The 15,529-nt window shown below is 42.4% G+C and overlaps 2 protein-coding genes across 7 annotated transcripts in view; one reads left to right on the forward strand and one right to left on the reverse strand.

Annotated features, from left to right (window-relative positions):
• The window catches only part of YIPF2 (Yip1 domain family member 2), a 453,467-nt gene that overhangs the window by 20,407 nt on the left and 417,531 nt on the right, over window positions 1–15,529 (forward strand). The gene's annotated exons all lie outside the window — the stretch shown is intronic.
• Window positions 1–15,529, reverse strand: part of CARM1 (coactivator associated arginine methyltransferase 1) — an 85,735-nt gene that overhangs the window by 6,664 nt on the left and 63,542 nt on the right. For all 6 annotated transcript variants that reach the window (XM_087926076.1, XM_087926073.1, XM_087926074.1 and 3 more), the window contains 2 exons: window positions 11,781–11,870; window positions 664–776 (listed from right to left, as the gene is read on the reverse strand). In XM_087926076.1, the coding sequence (XP_087782202.1) occupies window positions 664–776; window positions 11,781–11,870 (203 nt within the window). The remainder of the gene's footprint in view (window positions 1–663; window positions 777–11,780; window positions 11,871–15,529) is intronic.

A 15,529-nucleotide genomic window follows, 5' to 3' on the forward strand; every position in this document is an offset into this window, starting at 1 on the left:
TGGCCTGTCTCCTGGTAGCGCCTCCATGCTCTGGACACTACGCTGACAGACACAGCAAACCTTCTTGCCACGGATCGCATTGATGTGCCATCCTGGATGAGCTGCACTACCTGAGCCACTTGTGTGGGTTGTAGACTCCCTCTCATGCTACCACTAGAGTGACAGCACCGCCAGCATTCAAAAGTGACCAAACCATCAGCCAGAAAGCATAGGAACTGAGAAGTGGTCTGTGCTCACCTCCTGCAGAACCACTCCTTTATTGGGGATGTCTTGCTAACTGCCTCTGCTTTCCACCTGTTGCACAACAGCATGTGAAATTGATTGTCAATCAGTGTAGCTACCTAAGTGGACAGTTTGATTTCACAGAAGTGTGATTGACTTGGAGTTACATTGTGTTGTTTAAGTGTTTCCTTTATTTTTTTGAGCAGTGTATTTACCCAGAGGAAAAAGCTGCCATGTCCCAAGCAGCAGCATTCCTGTAAAGCATTCCTAAAAACATCGATCCTGTCCTTTCAGAACTGAGCTCTTTAAGGCCATCCTTTTAACTTTATGGAAAGATACAATGCAACCTACTGATATCCTGATTGCTCATGTCCTAGACCCAAAATAAACAACAGGTGGATGAAAAACAGTATCTTAGCCGAGAAGCAAGAAATACAGTACCAGCAACAGCCATCCCTGTGTTCATGTTGTAGGCGCCACCTGTGTTCCACATGTTCTCTGAAGGAGATGTATAGTGTGAACCCGGCGGTGGTGAAGGAGTTGTACCTGTATACCTGAAAGGCAGACAAACACACATTCACTTAATCTCCAGCAACAATGCCAGTACAATCTCGCTCATTAAGTCACAGCTTGGATAAAGTGCCTATTAGCCTTTCTAATGTGAAAGATCCTGTGTGAGTGCCTTAACAGACTCATTTGCAGAAAGACGACATGTTTATTCTGCAGTGGCTATGATTAGAACTCACTGCCTTCTAGTTTCTAGCCTGATATCTTAACCATTATACTAAAGTGGCCCTTCCTATACATGCTTAGATCAATAATAATAATCTCACTATCCATTGATAATTGATAGTTGCAATCAACATTTTGTAAATATTTAAAAATGTTCTTTTTTAATGTGATACAGTAATGAAAGAATTTCTTTTAAAAGGAAAAAAAATTATACAAAAAGCATTTAGATAGTGCTCTCTTTCATTTTTCCTCCAGAGTTTATATTGTTTCTCTATACTTTTTGGGGATGTCTTCAAGCCTCTACTACAGGAAATATTTTCCCCATTTTAAAGACACCCTTTGTCTTTTTACAACATAAAGCCTAAAGCACACAGAAAATTAAATCTGTACTGTTTGTTACAAGGGCATAGTGGACCACAATAAAAATGCCTCTTATCCTTGATCCCTGAAATCTCCTGTCCAAAATAAAACTATTGGAAGAGAATGAGTCCAGATTTTCTCTTTCTTCTCTATCTCAAAAGTGCTTTTTCAAAAGGTAACTGGACTTTGTTTTTCCTTGAAGACGTTTTGCTTCTCATCCAAGAAACTTCTTCAGTTCAGTCAGAGTGCTGATTTACCACCAGTACTTAGAAGGCGACGGCTGGACAACCCAAATATGACAGTTAATGTCTTAAAAGCCATCCATAAACATACCCCAATCAACATCTAAAGTCACATACAACAGGCACTATATAAATACCACATACATGCACAAACTCTACTAGAGAGAAGATGGGCTCCAGCAAGAGTCTGAAAGCTCAAAAGACAAAACCTCTGGTCCTGATGATTGACCCAGATTAGACTTTGCAACATTATCCTGGGACATGTATATTTGCTTTCAATAATTTTTATTGTCACTCCAGATTGCAGCAGAAGTTGCACAGAGATACCTTCATCCTTCTGATTTCCCACTGAAGATGCCAAAACCACCAAAGCAAATCAGTTACCAAAAGATGGTTGTCCTTCCCTCTTGCTGATCAGTATTAGTGGAGAGCTATCATTTTCCTTTACTTTGTCTGCCTTTTCTGATGCCTTTCCATTTTTGAAGCAAGATGTCAGCCTAAATTCTAGTCACTGCCCGATCCAGTCCTCCTTTCACAGCAGCTAAACAAAGAAGTCTCTTTCTTGTGAGACTGGTGGCCATATAGATTTTATGGATAAATAAGAAAATAAAAATAAAACACAAAAATACTCTTTCATTTCTGGCCCTTTGCCGTTGCATCTCCTTGCCCCTTAGCCTTTTCAAGCTTCTCAATGATCCAGACTATAATTTATACTCTGTCTGAGTTTACACAACACAAAAAACTTTAAACTGGGTTAACAAAACCTAATTGTTCAATGTATTCACGCAATATGAGAAACAAGGGAATGCCTTTGAATTCCAGTTCAATATCCTTTTGCTTATCATGTATTTTTTTTAAATGTACAGTAGCCCTGACATTTAAAAACAATTATACCAGCAAAAAGCCCAAATCTGCATGGATGAATAACTTGGGGTACCCCACTTCTTACCTCCCTGCATGTAGACGTAGTTCCATTAAAAACTACATGTTGAATGCAGTTTGTCAGGCAGCTACAAATCCATCCGTTGGTGATGATGCCTATCCCACATTTTTCTAGTTTACAAAGAAGTAAGTTATGGTCTACCTTGTCAAATGTTTATTCCAAGTACACTATGTTCACAGCATTTCCACCAATTAAGTCTTTGTCTAAGAATGAAGTAAGATTTCTTTGGCATGTTTGGTTCTGGTTATAATTTTGCATGCTTCTAAATGTTTGTAGATCTGTTGTTTGATTATCTTTTCCAGGATCCTCCCAAGTATTGATGTTAGGCTTCAATGCTTCTGAGATCATGTCTGCCATTTCTATTAGAACTCTGGAGCGTAATCGATCAGATCCTGGTTATTTGGACTTGTTTAGGGTGGACAGATGTTCTCACTTTCTTGCTTTTTAAATCTGTATTCCTAGTCTGTCTTGGTTCTGATTTTAGTAAGTCGGGCTATTTATTTTCTTTTTGCATGAAGACAGATGCAAAGAGAAAGCAGCTCTGCTTTCTCTCTGCTACCCTCAATTCCTTGCCATTTCTCTCATTAGTTTACTGTTAGTTTCCTTGACTATTTTGTTTTTTACGTGTTCAAAGAATTTTTATTATTATTATTGACATTTGTTGCAAGTCTTACTTCAAAATGTCAATAATAATAATTTTAAAAAAGGATAAGTATAAAAACTGGAGAAAGGGAGACATAACTAAGACAGAATATCAGCCTTAGCTTTCCTGAATTCATATTTGCGGATTCGGGCTATTTGCTGATATTCTGTCTCAGGTATGTCTCCCTTTGTCCAATTTTTATACTTATCTTTTTTTTTTCTTTCAACTTATCAAAGTTTTTTATGCAACCATGCCGGTTTCCTCTTGAATTTCTTATTTTTCTTTTTCAGTGGTATTGAGCTGGACTGGGCTTTTATAATCATATTTTTCAGAGTTTCCGAAACATCTTGAGTCCCCCCCTTTTAAATTTTCATCCATGAAATCCTTCCCAAGCTCTAAGTTTGTTAAAATCACCTCTTTTAAAGTCTGAGACCCTGGTTGTTTATGTTCTGTTGCTTGTGCCTGCATTTTATCGAATTCCAATATGACATGGTAACTCCCCGCCAAAGTTTCTGCAGCTTCAACCTCCTCTAACACTTTTTCTCTATTTGTAAGAATTAGGTCCAGTATAGCTGTCCCAAAACTGATTTTCATTCTTTACCTCTATCTCTATCTAGAAAAAAATAATCCAACCTATCAAAAGCAGCAACACAGAAGACAGAATAGGAATACAAATCAAAATAGGCCAAGAAAATGGTAAGAAAACACTTATCCACTCTAAACAAGTACTAGGATCAGATGGATTACATCCCAGGGTTTCAAAGGGACTGCCAGATGTAATCTCAGAACCATTGAACTGTATCTTTCAGATCTCCTGGAACATGGGGGAAACTACTAGAGGACCGGAAAAGAGCTGATATGGTTCCAATCTTCAAAAAGAAAAACAGAATTCAGGAAACTATAGATCAATCTGTAATTAATTAATATTAACATAAAAAATGAATACCTAGAAAAATCCTGAAAAAGATAATCAAGCAGCTGATTTATGAGCCCCTAGAAACAAACAAGATAATTACTAGAAGCCACATGGTTTTATTAAAAACAGACCATGCCAAACTAAGTTTTTTGCCTTCTTTGACAAAGTGACTAAATTAGTAGATCAGCAAAATGCTGTGGACATGTTTACTTAAGACTTCAGTAAGGCATTTGACAAATTAGAACATAGTTTACTCCTAGGTTAGAATAGAACATTATGGGATACAGTACCGCAATCAGATGGATTAGCAATTGGCTGACCACCTGCACTCAGTATGTAGTCATTAATGCAAAGGTCGGCTATTAATTTTCCCGAAGAGCCACATGAAAAACTGGAAGCGCTGTGGAGGGCTGCTGCTCCCCTGCTACCACCCGCATAGCAGGCTGCCCAGGAAAAGTCAAAGGGCCGGATGTGGCCTGTAGGCCATAAAATGCCCAAGTCTGCCTTAATGAAACTACATATACATGAAAGGAAGAATACTGTCTTTGGTCCAGTACTCTTTAATATTCTTAAGAGCCACGGTGGCACAGTGCAGTACTGCAGGCTACTTCTGCTGATCACCAGCTGCCAGCAGTAAGTGCTATTGCTATTGCTATTCTTACAAAAGAATCAATTGAAGGACAGAATGATGCCCATCAAATTTGTAGATGACACCAAGCTAGAGGGAATAACTAACTCTTTGGAAGATAAGATTCAGAAGAATCTTGACAGATTTGAACACTGGGCACTATACAACAAAATGCAATTCAGTGGTAAAACAAAATATCAGAGTTGGAAGGGACTTTAAGTCTTCTAGTCCAATCCTCTATTCAAGCAGGAAACCCTATACCATTTCAGACAAATAGCTGTCCAGTTTCTTCTTTTTAAAGCCTTATGTGATGGAGCATCCCACAACTTCTGAAGGCAAGCTGTTCCACTGGTTGATCATTGTCAGAAAATATCTCCTTAATTCCAGGTTGAATCTCTCTTTGATTAACTTCCATTTGTTGTTTCTTGTCTTCCCTTTGGATGCTTTGGAAAGTAGGTTGACCTTCATTTCTTTGTGGCAGCCCTTCAGATATTGGAACACTGCTGATATGTCACCCTAGTCCTTCTTTCACTAGACTAGCCATACCCAATTCCTGCAACCATTCATCATATGTTTTAGTCTCTAGGCCCCTAATCATCTTTGTTGCTGTTCTCTGCACTTTTTCCAAAGTCTCAACAACCTTTTTTATAATGTGGTGACTGAACCTAGATGTAGTATTTGAGGTGTGCTCTTACTAAGACTTTGTAAAGCAGTACTAGTAGTTAATGTGAAGCCCAGTCCAACACAATACCATTAAAAAAGAAAAACAAAAAATCCAAGAAGAAACTAGTATGGTCACACAAAGATCTCTCTAATAAACTAAAAGACAAAAAGGGTAAGTACAAAAATGGAAAGAGGGAACAAAAATGGAAAGAGGGACACATAACTAAGGCAGAATATCAGCAGATAGCCCGAATCTGCAAAGATGAAGTCAGGAAAGCAAAGGCTCAGAATAAACAAAGACTTGCAATAAAAACAGTTTTATTATAGTCTTGAGGAAACTGACATTGCAGCAGCATAGTGTATCCTCCATAGGGCTCTATGAAGGTTCACCAAATTCCTTCTGCCAGCGAGTCCCAAAGAACCTAAGCCACCCTGGAGGGGTGGTGAAGAAGAGAGGACACTCCGTAGATCACAAGGAGATCGCAAACTTGTTTGATCTGGGGGAAAGCTCTCAAATCTGGCAGGAAGGAAGAAAAAGATGGCCATTGTGTGCCTGACCAAAACTGTGACAGCCTGACTTGAGAAGAATGAGAGAAGATTGAGGAAGAACACTGTGGCAACTGGGTGAGAATTTTCCAACTTCTCTTGAGGAATTTATAACTGGCCTGAATGATACTGGGACTGAAAAAGATGGGGGTGGATTTGTTTATCTACCATCCCCTAAGAATAGTGGCCAACAAGCACAAAGCTGAAATAGATCCGGACAAGAAATTTGAACTATTGGAGATACTGGAAAGAAATAAGAGTTAAAAGAGAAAAATTGGACTGGTTATTCTAAGGAAATCAATTGGATTTTTACTGAACTAAAACTTTCTTTTTGGAATATAAATGGCTCTGGAACCCCTAAAAAGGAAAAGATTCGGCTTAAGTACTGTTAAAGGAAGTTAAAGGAGAGGAGCAGAAGAAAAATAGTGCAACAGTGACAACTGCTGGCTGGGAAAAAACTAATATAGCAAAAATGAAGAAAAGAAAGAGTAACAATCTACCTTGGGGAGTTTATGAAAGAACATTGTTACTAGACGTGGATAAACTGCCTGCACCTAGGGTTTACAGAGAAAATTGCAGAGAAAGAGAAAGTGTTAAGTTTTAAGCATTGTTGCTTTCTGTTTGGATATGGATTTTATAAACTGAGTAACTGAAACTGGAAAATAACAGAAATTGTTTATAAAGCAAGTGAAGACTTTTATTCTTCTGCTCTCCTTTTGGTGATTTATAATCATACAAAAGCCCTTTTTTGCATGAAGACTGATGCAAATAACAAATTAAGTAGCTCTACTGCCTGGTACTTCCTTGCTCTCTTTAGTGGACCGTTTCCTAAAATTTTTCCTTGTTATTTTGACTTTCGTTGCAAGTCTTTGCTCATTTTGAGTCTTTGCTTTCCTGACTTCGTCTTTGCAAATTTAGTCTATTTGTTGATATTCTGTCTTAGTTATGTGCTCCTCTTTCCATTTTTTTGTATTTATCATTTTTGTCTTTCAGTTTATCAGTGAGATCCTTGTGCAATTATTCTGATTTCTGTTTGGATTTCCTGTTTTTTTTTCTAAGTTCTTACACTTAGGCACAGTAATCATTGTGAAAGTGATTTAGATGTCCTAGTGGGCTATCACTTAAATATGAGCCAGCAGTGTGCTGCAGCTGCCCAAAACAACAACAACAACCCAATGAGGTCTTAGGCTGCATCAATATCATGTGAAGTGAAAGTGCCTCTTTAAATTGGACCAGTGAGACCACACATGGAATATTGCATCCAGTTTTGGTCACCATGATACAAAGAAGATGCTGAGATCCTTGAAAGAGTACAGAAAAGAACAAATATTATTATGGGGCAACTAGAGGCTAAACTATATTATGAATACTTGAGAGAACTAGGTTATGTCTAATTTAACAAACAGAAGGACTAGGGGGTGACATGGTTTATTTATTTATTTCTATCCCATCTTTATTATATATACAAATAACTCAAGGCAGTGAACATATCCAACACATCTTATTCCTCCTATTTTCCCCACAACAACAACCCTGTGAGATGAGTTGGATTAAGAGAGTAACTGGACAAAGATCACCCAGCTGGCTTTCATGGCTAAGGTGGAACTAGAAGTCAGTCTCTTGCTTTCCAGTCTGTGCTAACCACTAGATCAAACTAGCTCTTGATATTGGTCTTCCAGTACTTGAGGGTCTATCATAAAGAGAGTGTCAACCTATTCTACAAAGAACTTGAGGGCAAGACAAGTAATAACAGGTGGAAACTTACTAAAGAGAGATCCCACCTAGAACCAAGGAGAAATTTCCTAACTGTGAGAACAATTAATCAGTGGAATGGCCTTGCCTCCAAAAATTATGGGTGTTCCATCACTGGAGGTTTTCAAGAAGAGATTGGACAACCATGTCTTGAATAGTACAAGGTCTGGTTGGGCAGCAGGATGGGCTACAAGGCCTCAAAGTCCCTTCCAAACTTGTTATTCTATGTTCTATAACTCTAATTGCAACTTCTACATTTCCCTTTGTCTGTTACATGCTCCTGCCAGCATGAGTTTAAGCAGTTTAAGACCTTTGAATTTTGTGCAATTCAAAAGAGGCTGGAGTTGATCCACTCTATTGCATCTTTATCTAATTCAGCTCTGATTAAGAGCTGATCTTTATCTGCCTGAAGAAGCTCAACCTCTTCAATGTTACTCAGGACTAACTTAGCCCACAACTGACTTGAAGTTATGTAATGTATTTGTCATGGTTGACTCGCTATGCAGTTCTTCTTGCAACTAGACAACAGTAATAGGAGAGGAGAGGGAAGGCATTGGAATGTAAGAGAGGCCTGGGAGGGAAATTTGAAACCAAAGACTGAAAAGTCCTAGCAATCGACTGCAGTTACAAAGGAGCGAGTGAGGGATGCCCCATACTAGGGGCTGAAGACCCATTGGGCAAAAATAGGCAAACATGGGCAAGATAGCCGAGCTGAAGACCCCCTTCTCAAATCAATGTGGTCTGAGGTAGCCAAGTGGAAAGTGAAGTTGCTAGCTGAATGGGACAACCCTACTGAGTGGAAGCTCCCAATCACCAGCTGCAGCCTGTCCATGGAACAGATGAGGAGAAGTTCATAGAGATAGAGATTCATGCTATGACAACACCAGGAGCCACCACCACCATCATCAGGCCAGGAGTTGTGAAACCCCTGGTTGTGCTGGTTACTCCCGCTATTCTTCAGCCGGCAGCTCCAGTTACAGCTGGACCCTGGCACAAGTGGTGACGGTCTTCGCCACTCCTCCTCTGTTGCAGCCAGCAGCACCGGTGGCGACAACTAGAATTCCGCCCCAGGGATTTGTCCTGGTATGAATGGAATGCCACTCCCCCAGTGGCCTGTTTCAATGGGCGCCCAGGCCACCTAGCCCATTTCCTGGCTCAACCCTGATACCACGCGGAGCATTATGAAGCAGTGTACCCAGATGATATGGCCTGGATCCAGTCAATCTGGAAGACAGCACTTCAGAGTGGCTGGTGTTGCTGCATGGTGAAAATACTCCTGACCTGGATGACCTTGACATCTTCATGCAAGCCCTGTGAGAAAGGTTCAAAAACCCAATGGTGGCCTGGCACTAAAGCCCATATCCATGCCCTGAAACAGGGGAAATAACTGGTAACAGAGTACATTCAAGATTTCTGCTGCCTTGACAGCCACTTGGGAGATTAGTCTGAATACTTGATGGTCTACCATTTCCAAGAGGGACTGAACAAGGAACTTTATCAGAAGTGCCTACCCTGGGAGGGGTGGTGGTGCCGTGCAATCTTCCCTCCATCCAGCAAGGGAAAGGAAACTCCGATCCCTCCCAAGATGGGACCAGTCTTCTATGAAAGCAAGAGTGAACGAAAAGACGACTCATTGGTAAGTGGCCCCATCATCCCTATGACTGCGAGGGTGGAGATTTCAATTTCCTCCTTGGGGTTAAAGGGGGTCCTAATGTTTCTGTTGGACTTGATCCTGTTGGGTCTCTGATCAGCCCGCAAGTCATAGAGAAGCTAAGGAAGCTAAAGATAAAGCTGAGGAAGCTAAAGAAGCTAAAGAAGGGGGTGGGGTGCCAGCCTAAATGAGCCTGTGAAATTGAAAACAAGACCCACACAGAGATTATTCCATTTATCATCGCCCCGGAATAACAGAGGCCATAGTCCTAGGCATGGCATGGGGGGAAAAATGGAGCCCACCTGTTGACTGAGATAGAAACAAATGGCGGATGCAAAGGAAAATATCCAACCCGTGAGAATTAGTGGAAGTGCAAAGAAGCTGCTACATGCCTGCGAAAAAAGAAAGAGAAAGCAGAAACTGCCAATAAACTAGAGGGAGGAGATAGCTTAGAGCTGCTGATTCGTAAAGAGTATGGCAATCTGGCTGAAATCTTTAGCGAGAAAGTGCCCAACACACTTCCACCCCACTGCCCCACAGACTGTGCAATTGAGATTATGCCTGGGGCCAAGTTATCGAAGTCAAAGCTATAGTCGATGACACTTAAGGGGATGGAGGAGCTTCGTACCTTCATAGACCAAAATTTAGCCAAAGGTTTCATTCAGCTGGGCATGCCGAGGATGGCAGCCCCAGTGCTTTTTAAAGAAAAGAAAAATGGGTCCCTTAGGCTGTTCATTGACTATAGGGAGCTAAATTGGGTATGTACAGAAAATATGTACCCCTTCCTGTTGATGGACATGTTGGGGCAGCTTGCAAAGGGAAGGATCTTCACGAAGCTGGATTTGAGGGAGGCATATTATTGAGTGAGAATTAAGGAAGGGGATGAATGACATTTAACTGCCACCAGTTCCTGATGTTGTTTGGACTACAGGGCCCCCCAGTAGTGTTCATGCAGCTGATAAATGACATCCTGCATGAGCACTTGTATAAAGATGGCATAGAGTTGGATCCTGGGAAGGTCTGGGTGATATTACAGTGGGAGCCCCTGTGAATGAGGAGACAACTGCTGGCTTTACAAACTTCTATCTCCAAACCATCCCCACATTCATTCAAATAGCTCTACTAATCATGAATTTACTGAAGATGAAAGAGGAAGCCAAGCCCAGTTAACCCGCGAACTGGTCACACAAGTGCCAACTCACATTTGAGAAACTAAAGCATCTTTTCGCCACTGAGTCAGTTCTAAAGCACACTGACCCACATGAGCCCTTTGTGATACAAGTAGACACGTGATGTGGCCATGATGGTGCTGCTGCTCCAGAAGAATGCAAAAGGAGTGTTGCAGCTATGAACTTACACGTACAGTGAAACACCCAGTGTTTCACTGTACTTTGTTAAGGCCCTTTTGTAGCTCACAGCTGAAGCTGTTCATTGAGCCTCCAGATCACGGGTGTCAAACTTGCCACAACATGCTGCCATCACGTGACTTTTGTGATGTTTCTCCCATTCACAGAGCTGGGGTGCCCTGTACATGACGCATCCAGCCCGTGGGCCACCAATTTGACACCCCTGCTCTAGACTCATCCTGAGGTTCCATGCTAAGTACCTGGACCAACTCCGATAGGTTAATTAGTGCAAAGAGATCATGGTATAATAATACATGTGTTTTTGTTTCTTTGTAGGATTAATCTTCTTTGTGAAGGGTCAGCATGTCATGATTGACTCGCTATGCATCCTCGCTTGCAACCAGACGATAGTAACGGGAGGAGGGAGAGAAGCCACTGGAATGTAAAGGATGCCTGCGAGGGAAATCTGGAATTCAAGTGTGCAAAACTGAACACCTGAAACAGACTCAATCAACACAAGATCACTGGCTGGGAATGTCTGAGGCAGACAGACCATTCCCAAAACAAAGTGAGTGCAAATGATTGGTGAAAAATGGACATTGGAGGACTAGTGGGGGAAAGTGAAAGGTTTCCTATACTGTTTATGTGCTGAATAGTTAGAACTGGCTTTTCTATTTCTGTACCCACATGGAATTTTCAGTAATGTTATACTGTTGGTAAAAAATGTCCCAGAAGTTTCTTTTGCTGCCTTATCCAGTGGGATAGTTGACAGTATTAATGTAAACTGTATTTTATTAATCCCTTATAGCATATAAAACTGAACCGACTCTGATCTTAAAGTCCAGTTTCCAAGGTTTTGAAGCGTAAGTAAAACATTAGAATAAAATCAATAGTCTTACCTTAAACCAGAGCTTTTAATTGCTTCTATGCCTTTTGGCTAAGAACAACATAAAAGTTTTTTTAATTACAGATTTTAAATATATTTGTTGGATATATAGCTAAAATTTGTATTTTGGTTCTTTCTGCTTGATAATATATTAATCTCTTCTTTCAGATACACTATTTTCAGACCACAGACCTATACTCTCTCACTTTCACAGAGTGGAAAAGATACATATAAGAAATCAGTGTGATACCTGAAAAAGGGATTTTTCAGGTCAAGAAGGTTGCTGGATTTAGAGCCTGTTTGATCCACTTGAGCAACAATACTTATGTCATAACTCTGTCTGAAAAAGAAAAGTAAGTGGTATGGTGAATAGTCATCTAGTTATCCTTTATGACATTTAAACAAGACCAGGTCAAGCTAATGGAGATCCTGAATGTATTGAAAGGTGTAAGCGAAAGCAATTGTGACCTTGATTTAAAAAGGAAAAACCAATTTCAGCCACTGCTCTTCTAAAGTATTATAGAAAAGATCAAACATTTTCTGCTACGCTATTTAATCTAGAAAGTGCAATAATTGTAAATAAATAACTAATTTTATGTAGGCCTATCCTATTTTATTTCCTGAATACACAAGTATAGCTTGCTGTTTTTCAAGAACTGTTCTCAAATGTACCATATTGAAAGACATTAGAGATAATGAAGGCAAGTTGACAATAAAATCCAAATTGCAAAATGTTTACTTGAAAAAAATACTGCTTCCCCCAAAATAAGACTGGGTCTTATTTTCTTTTAGGCTTGAAAATAAGCACAGGCTTATATTCGGGGAGGCCTTATTTTTTTTGAGGTGCAGGAGGCGGGAAGGGCGGTCACCTCATGACTGCCCTTAACGTGGCCCATGGATCAGCTGAGCCAGTGAGACAGAAAGACATCTGGCCCGTCGGAATCGGCTCCTCCCTCCGCCTCTACCCAGTTGCTGCTGCTGCTTAAGAAAAGGAGAATTCTGGAATATTGTAGGAAGCGTGTGCTTATGGTAGAAGCAAACCGCAACCTGTCCCTTTCAAACAATCAAATCGGGGGTGGGAGAGGGAAAGAGAAAGGACAGAGGGGAATAACAAGAATTGAAGGCAACGCTGTTTGAAAGGATTTCCTCTCCACTGTTTCTCTCTCTCTCTCTCTGTCTCACACATAGATTTGATGAGAAACAGCAAAGGGCAAAAGTGGTGCCCCAAGGCCCGGCCTCTGCGTGGGCAACCCCCGCTTGGCCAACGCAAGAAATGGGCTCCCTCATAGCACATCTCCTGTGTGAAGCCAGCTGGGCACGATCCCCCTTCAGAGCGTTGGCGGCCAAGATCAGGTCAGAGCCACTGCCGGCCAAGATCAGCAGGCCAGACTTGGTGATCCAGATGTGCCATGGATGCACTGCTGCTTCTCAGGAGGAGAAGAGCACACCAGAGTCCAAACGCTGGGCCTTGCCGGACTTGGAAGCCAGGGATCCTGAAGGCATCCCAGCCAGTAAAGGCTGTCCAAATCCCCGGGCTGTTTGCAATGCGAGCAGCTGTATGCAGGAGCAGTGGCACCACCATGAACTTTGACATACTGGCACAGTCTAAGAGCAGGACCCTGCAAGGCTTGTTGTGGCACAGCTGACATTCTGCCGTGAATGGCTGCGCTGATATGTTGAACCTCACGGTGCTGCCTCTGCTTGCATACACAACACCACAACAAACCTTACAGGGTCCTGTTCCAAGAGGTTGTGCCGATGTGACAAACCTCATGATGATGCCACTGCTTGCATATGTAATGCTATAGCAAGCCTTGCAGGGTCCTGGGATACACTGAAGCCTCGGAATGGAACCTTTTTGACAAACTGCAGGAAAATGGGGACAAGGATTTTTCTGTCAGTCATCCTTTCCTCAAGCTCAGCACAGATGGACATCCCAAAAAGGCTCCATCCTGAACCTTCAGTGTTACAATCCTGGGAAATGTGTCCTTTCCTCAAGCGACGTTTGATTGCTTGAAAGGAACAGTCTATATCTGGAGAGAAGGAACGAGAGGCAGCCCCCGGCCCTCGCTGCCTCAGCTGATCTGTGGGCCTGATTAAGAGGTCGAGCAGCCATATGGTGACTGGGAAGGAGAAGGGCTGCCTCCTGTGCTGGCCATGCCCACCCCCTTCACTAAGGCTTATTTTTGGGGTAGGGCATGTTTTCAGGGAACACACAGTAATTTTTATATTATATTGTACTTTGTAACTGATTTTGGAATCTGTAAAGTAACAATCAACTCAAAACACGTAACAAACATATTTCAAATAATTTTAGCTATGTTCAAGTTCACTACTGAATCCATTAGACTAGGAGTGTCAAACTCAATTTCATTGAGGGCCACATCAGCATTATGGCTGCCCTCAAAGGGCCAATTGCATGTAAGACTATGATGATTCACAGAAGCCAGGTGGACGTGGCTGTGTAGGCATGGCTGGATGGTCGCAGCTGGGTCCCCATGATTAGGTGCACATGGCTGAGTGGGTATAGCTGACTCGATGTGGCCAGCTCAATGCCACTCACTGGGCATGGCTGATTCAAATCTATTTTGGATTCAAATCTATTTTGGGACGGCTGGGTCAGGATGGAATAAGTTATACTGGCTAACTTGATGTGGAGACAACTCGGTGTCTCACAAGCTCCTTGCCTCCACAAACTGCTGGTAAGACAAGCATATGCACATGTGCACACACACACTGCATTCCAAGCTCGGGGACTTGTATTCATAGAAAGGGAGACCTTCTCCTCAAGCCTAGGCATGATTGGCAGCTTGCTACCTCAGATGCGGATAATAGTCTCCAAGCTTGGAATGGTGTATAAGTGTGCATGCACATAGCACACCAAAGGAGATATTCTTCTCCCAATCCCATACATTGTTCATGTTTCCCTGTCTGTTGCACCCTCCCTTCAAAGCAGGAGACGGGGGACGCTGCTGTGTGTGAAAGTGCAGAGGAGAAAGTTTGCAGGAAACAGTTTCCTCTGAGACCAACTTCTGCCTTGACATATCTCTGGAGAGGAGGAGGGGGTGGCAGGGGAGCAGCACTCCCCTATCCTGCATGAGGGATGTTGGCCCTTCTTGAAAGAGAATCCCCATTTCCAATCATGGTAAGGATGCTGGCTTGTTGGGGCAGCCTCCCCCATACAGCTCCCCCACCACACCTCCTCCTCTACAGAGATCTTTCAAGGCAGATAATGGACTCGGAAGAAACTGCTTCCTGCAAGCTTTCTCCTCCGCGCTTCCACATGCAGCAATGTCATCCTCTACCTCCTGCTTTGCCAAAACGCCAACCATGCCTGGGATTAGAAGAATGTCTCCTTTGGTGTGCTGTGCACCTGCACACACACACACACACACACACACACACACACACACACACACACACACACCATTCCAAGCTTGGAGACTTTTATCCACATCTGAGCTTGCAAACTGCCAGTCATGCCTGGGCTTGGGGACAAGGGGCCCTCTCTTTCCTCTGTGGATAAAATCTCAAACGTGGAATGCAGTGTTTGTGTGCGTGCGCATGCTTGGCTGCCAGCAATTTGGGGAGGGGATGAGCTTGTGGGGCACTGAGTTGTCCCAATGTTGACTTAGCCAGTACAACTTATTCTGTCCCGAGTCAGCCACGCCCAGTGAGCAGAATTGAGCAGTCCATGTCATGCCAGCCATGCCCATCTAGTAGTTGTGACTCAGTTGTGACCACCCAGCAATGCCTACTAAACCACGCCCACCTGGTCTCTGTGAATTGTCACATTCTGTGCCTGCCCACCCAATACGGTTACTGCTGCTGCATAGCTCCACACATTGGAGAAGCTCCCACTGCCTGTCCTCTGCTAGTGCTGCTGCCACTGACAAGACACCCAAAGAAGCCCAATAAGGTAATTACTCAATCACCTCCTCCTCCTAGTCTGCTTATGGGCCAGATCTAAACACATAATGGGCGGGATCTGGCCCACTG

Source organism: Pseudonaja textilis, chromosome 2 (genome assembly GCF_049901715.1).
Source record: "Pseudonaja textilis isolate UNSWEBS1 chromosome 2, rPseTex1.2, whole genome shotgun sequence".
In the NCBI taxonomy this organism is placed as follows: Eukaryota; Metazoa; Chordata; class Lepidosauria; order Squamata; family Elapidae; genus Pseudonaja; species Pseudonaja textilis.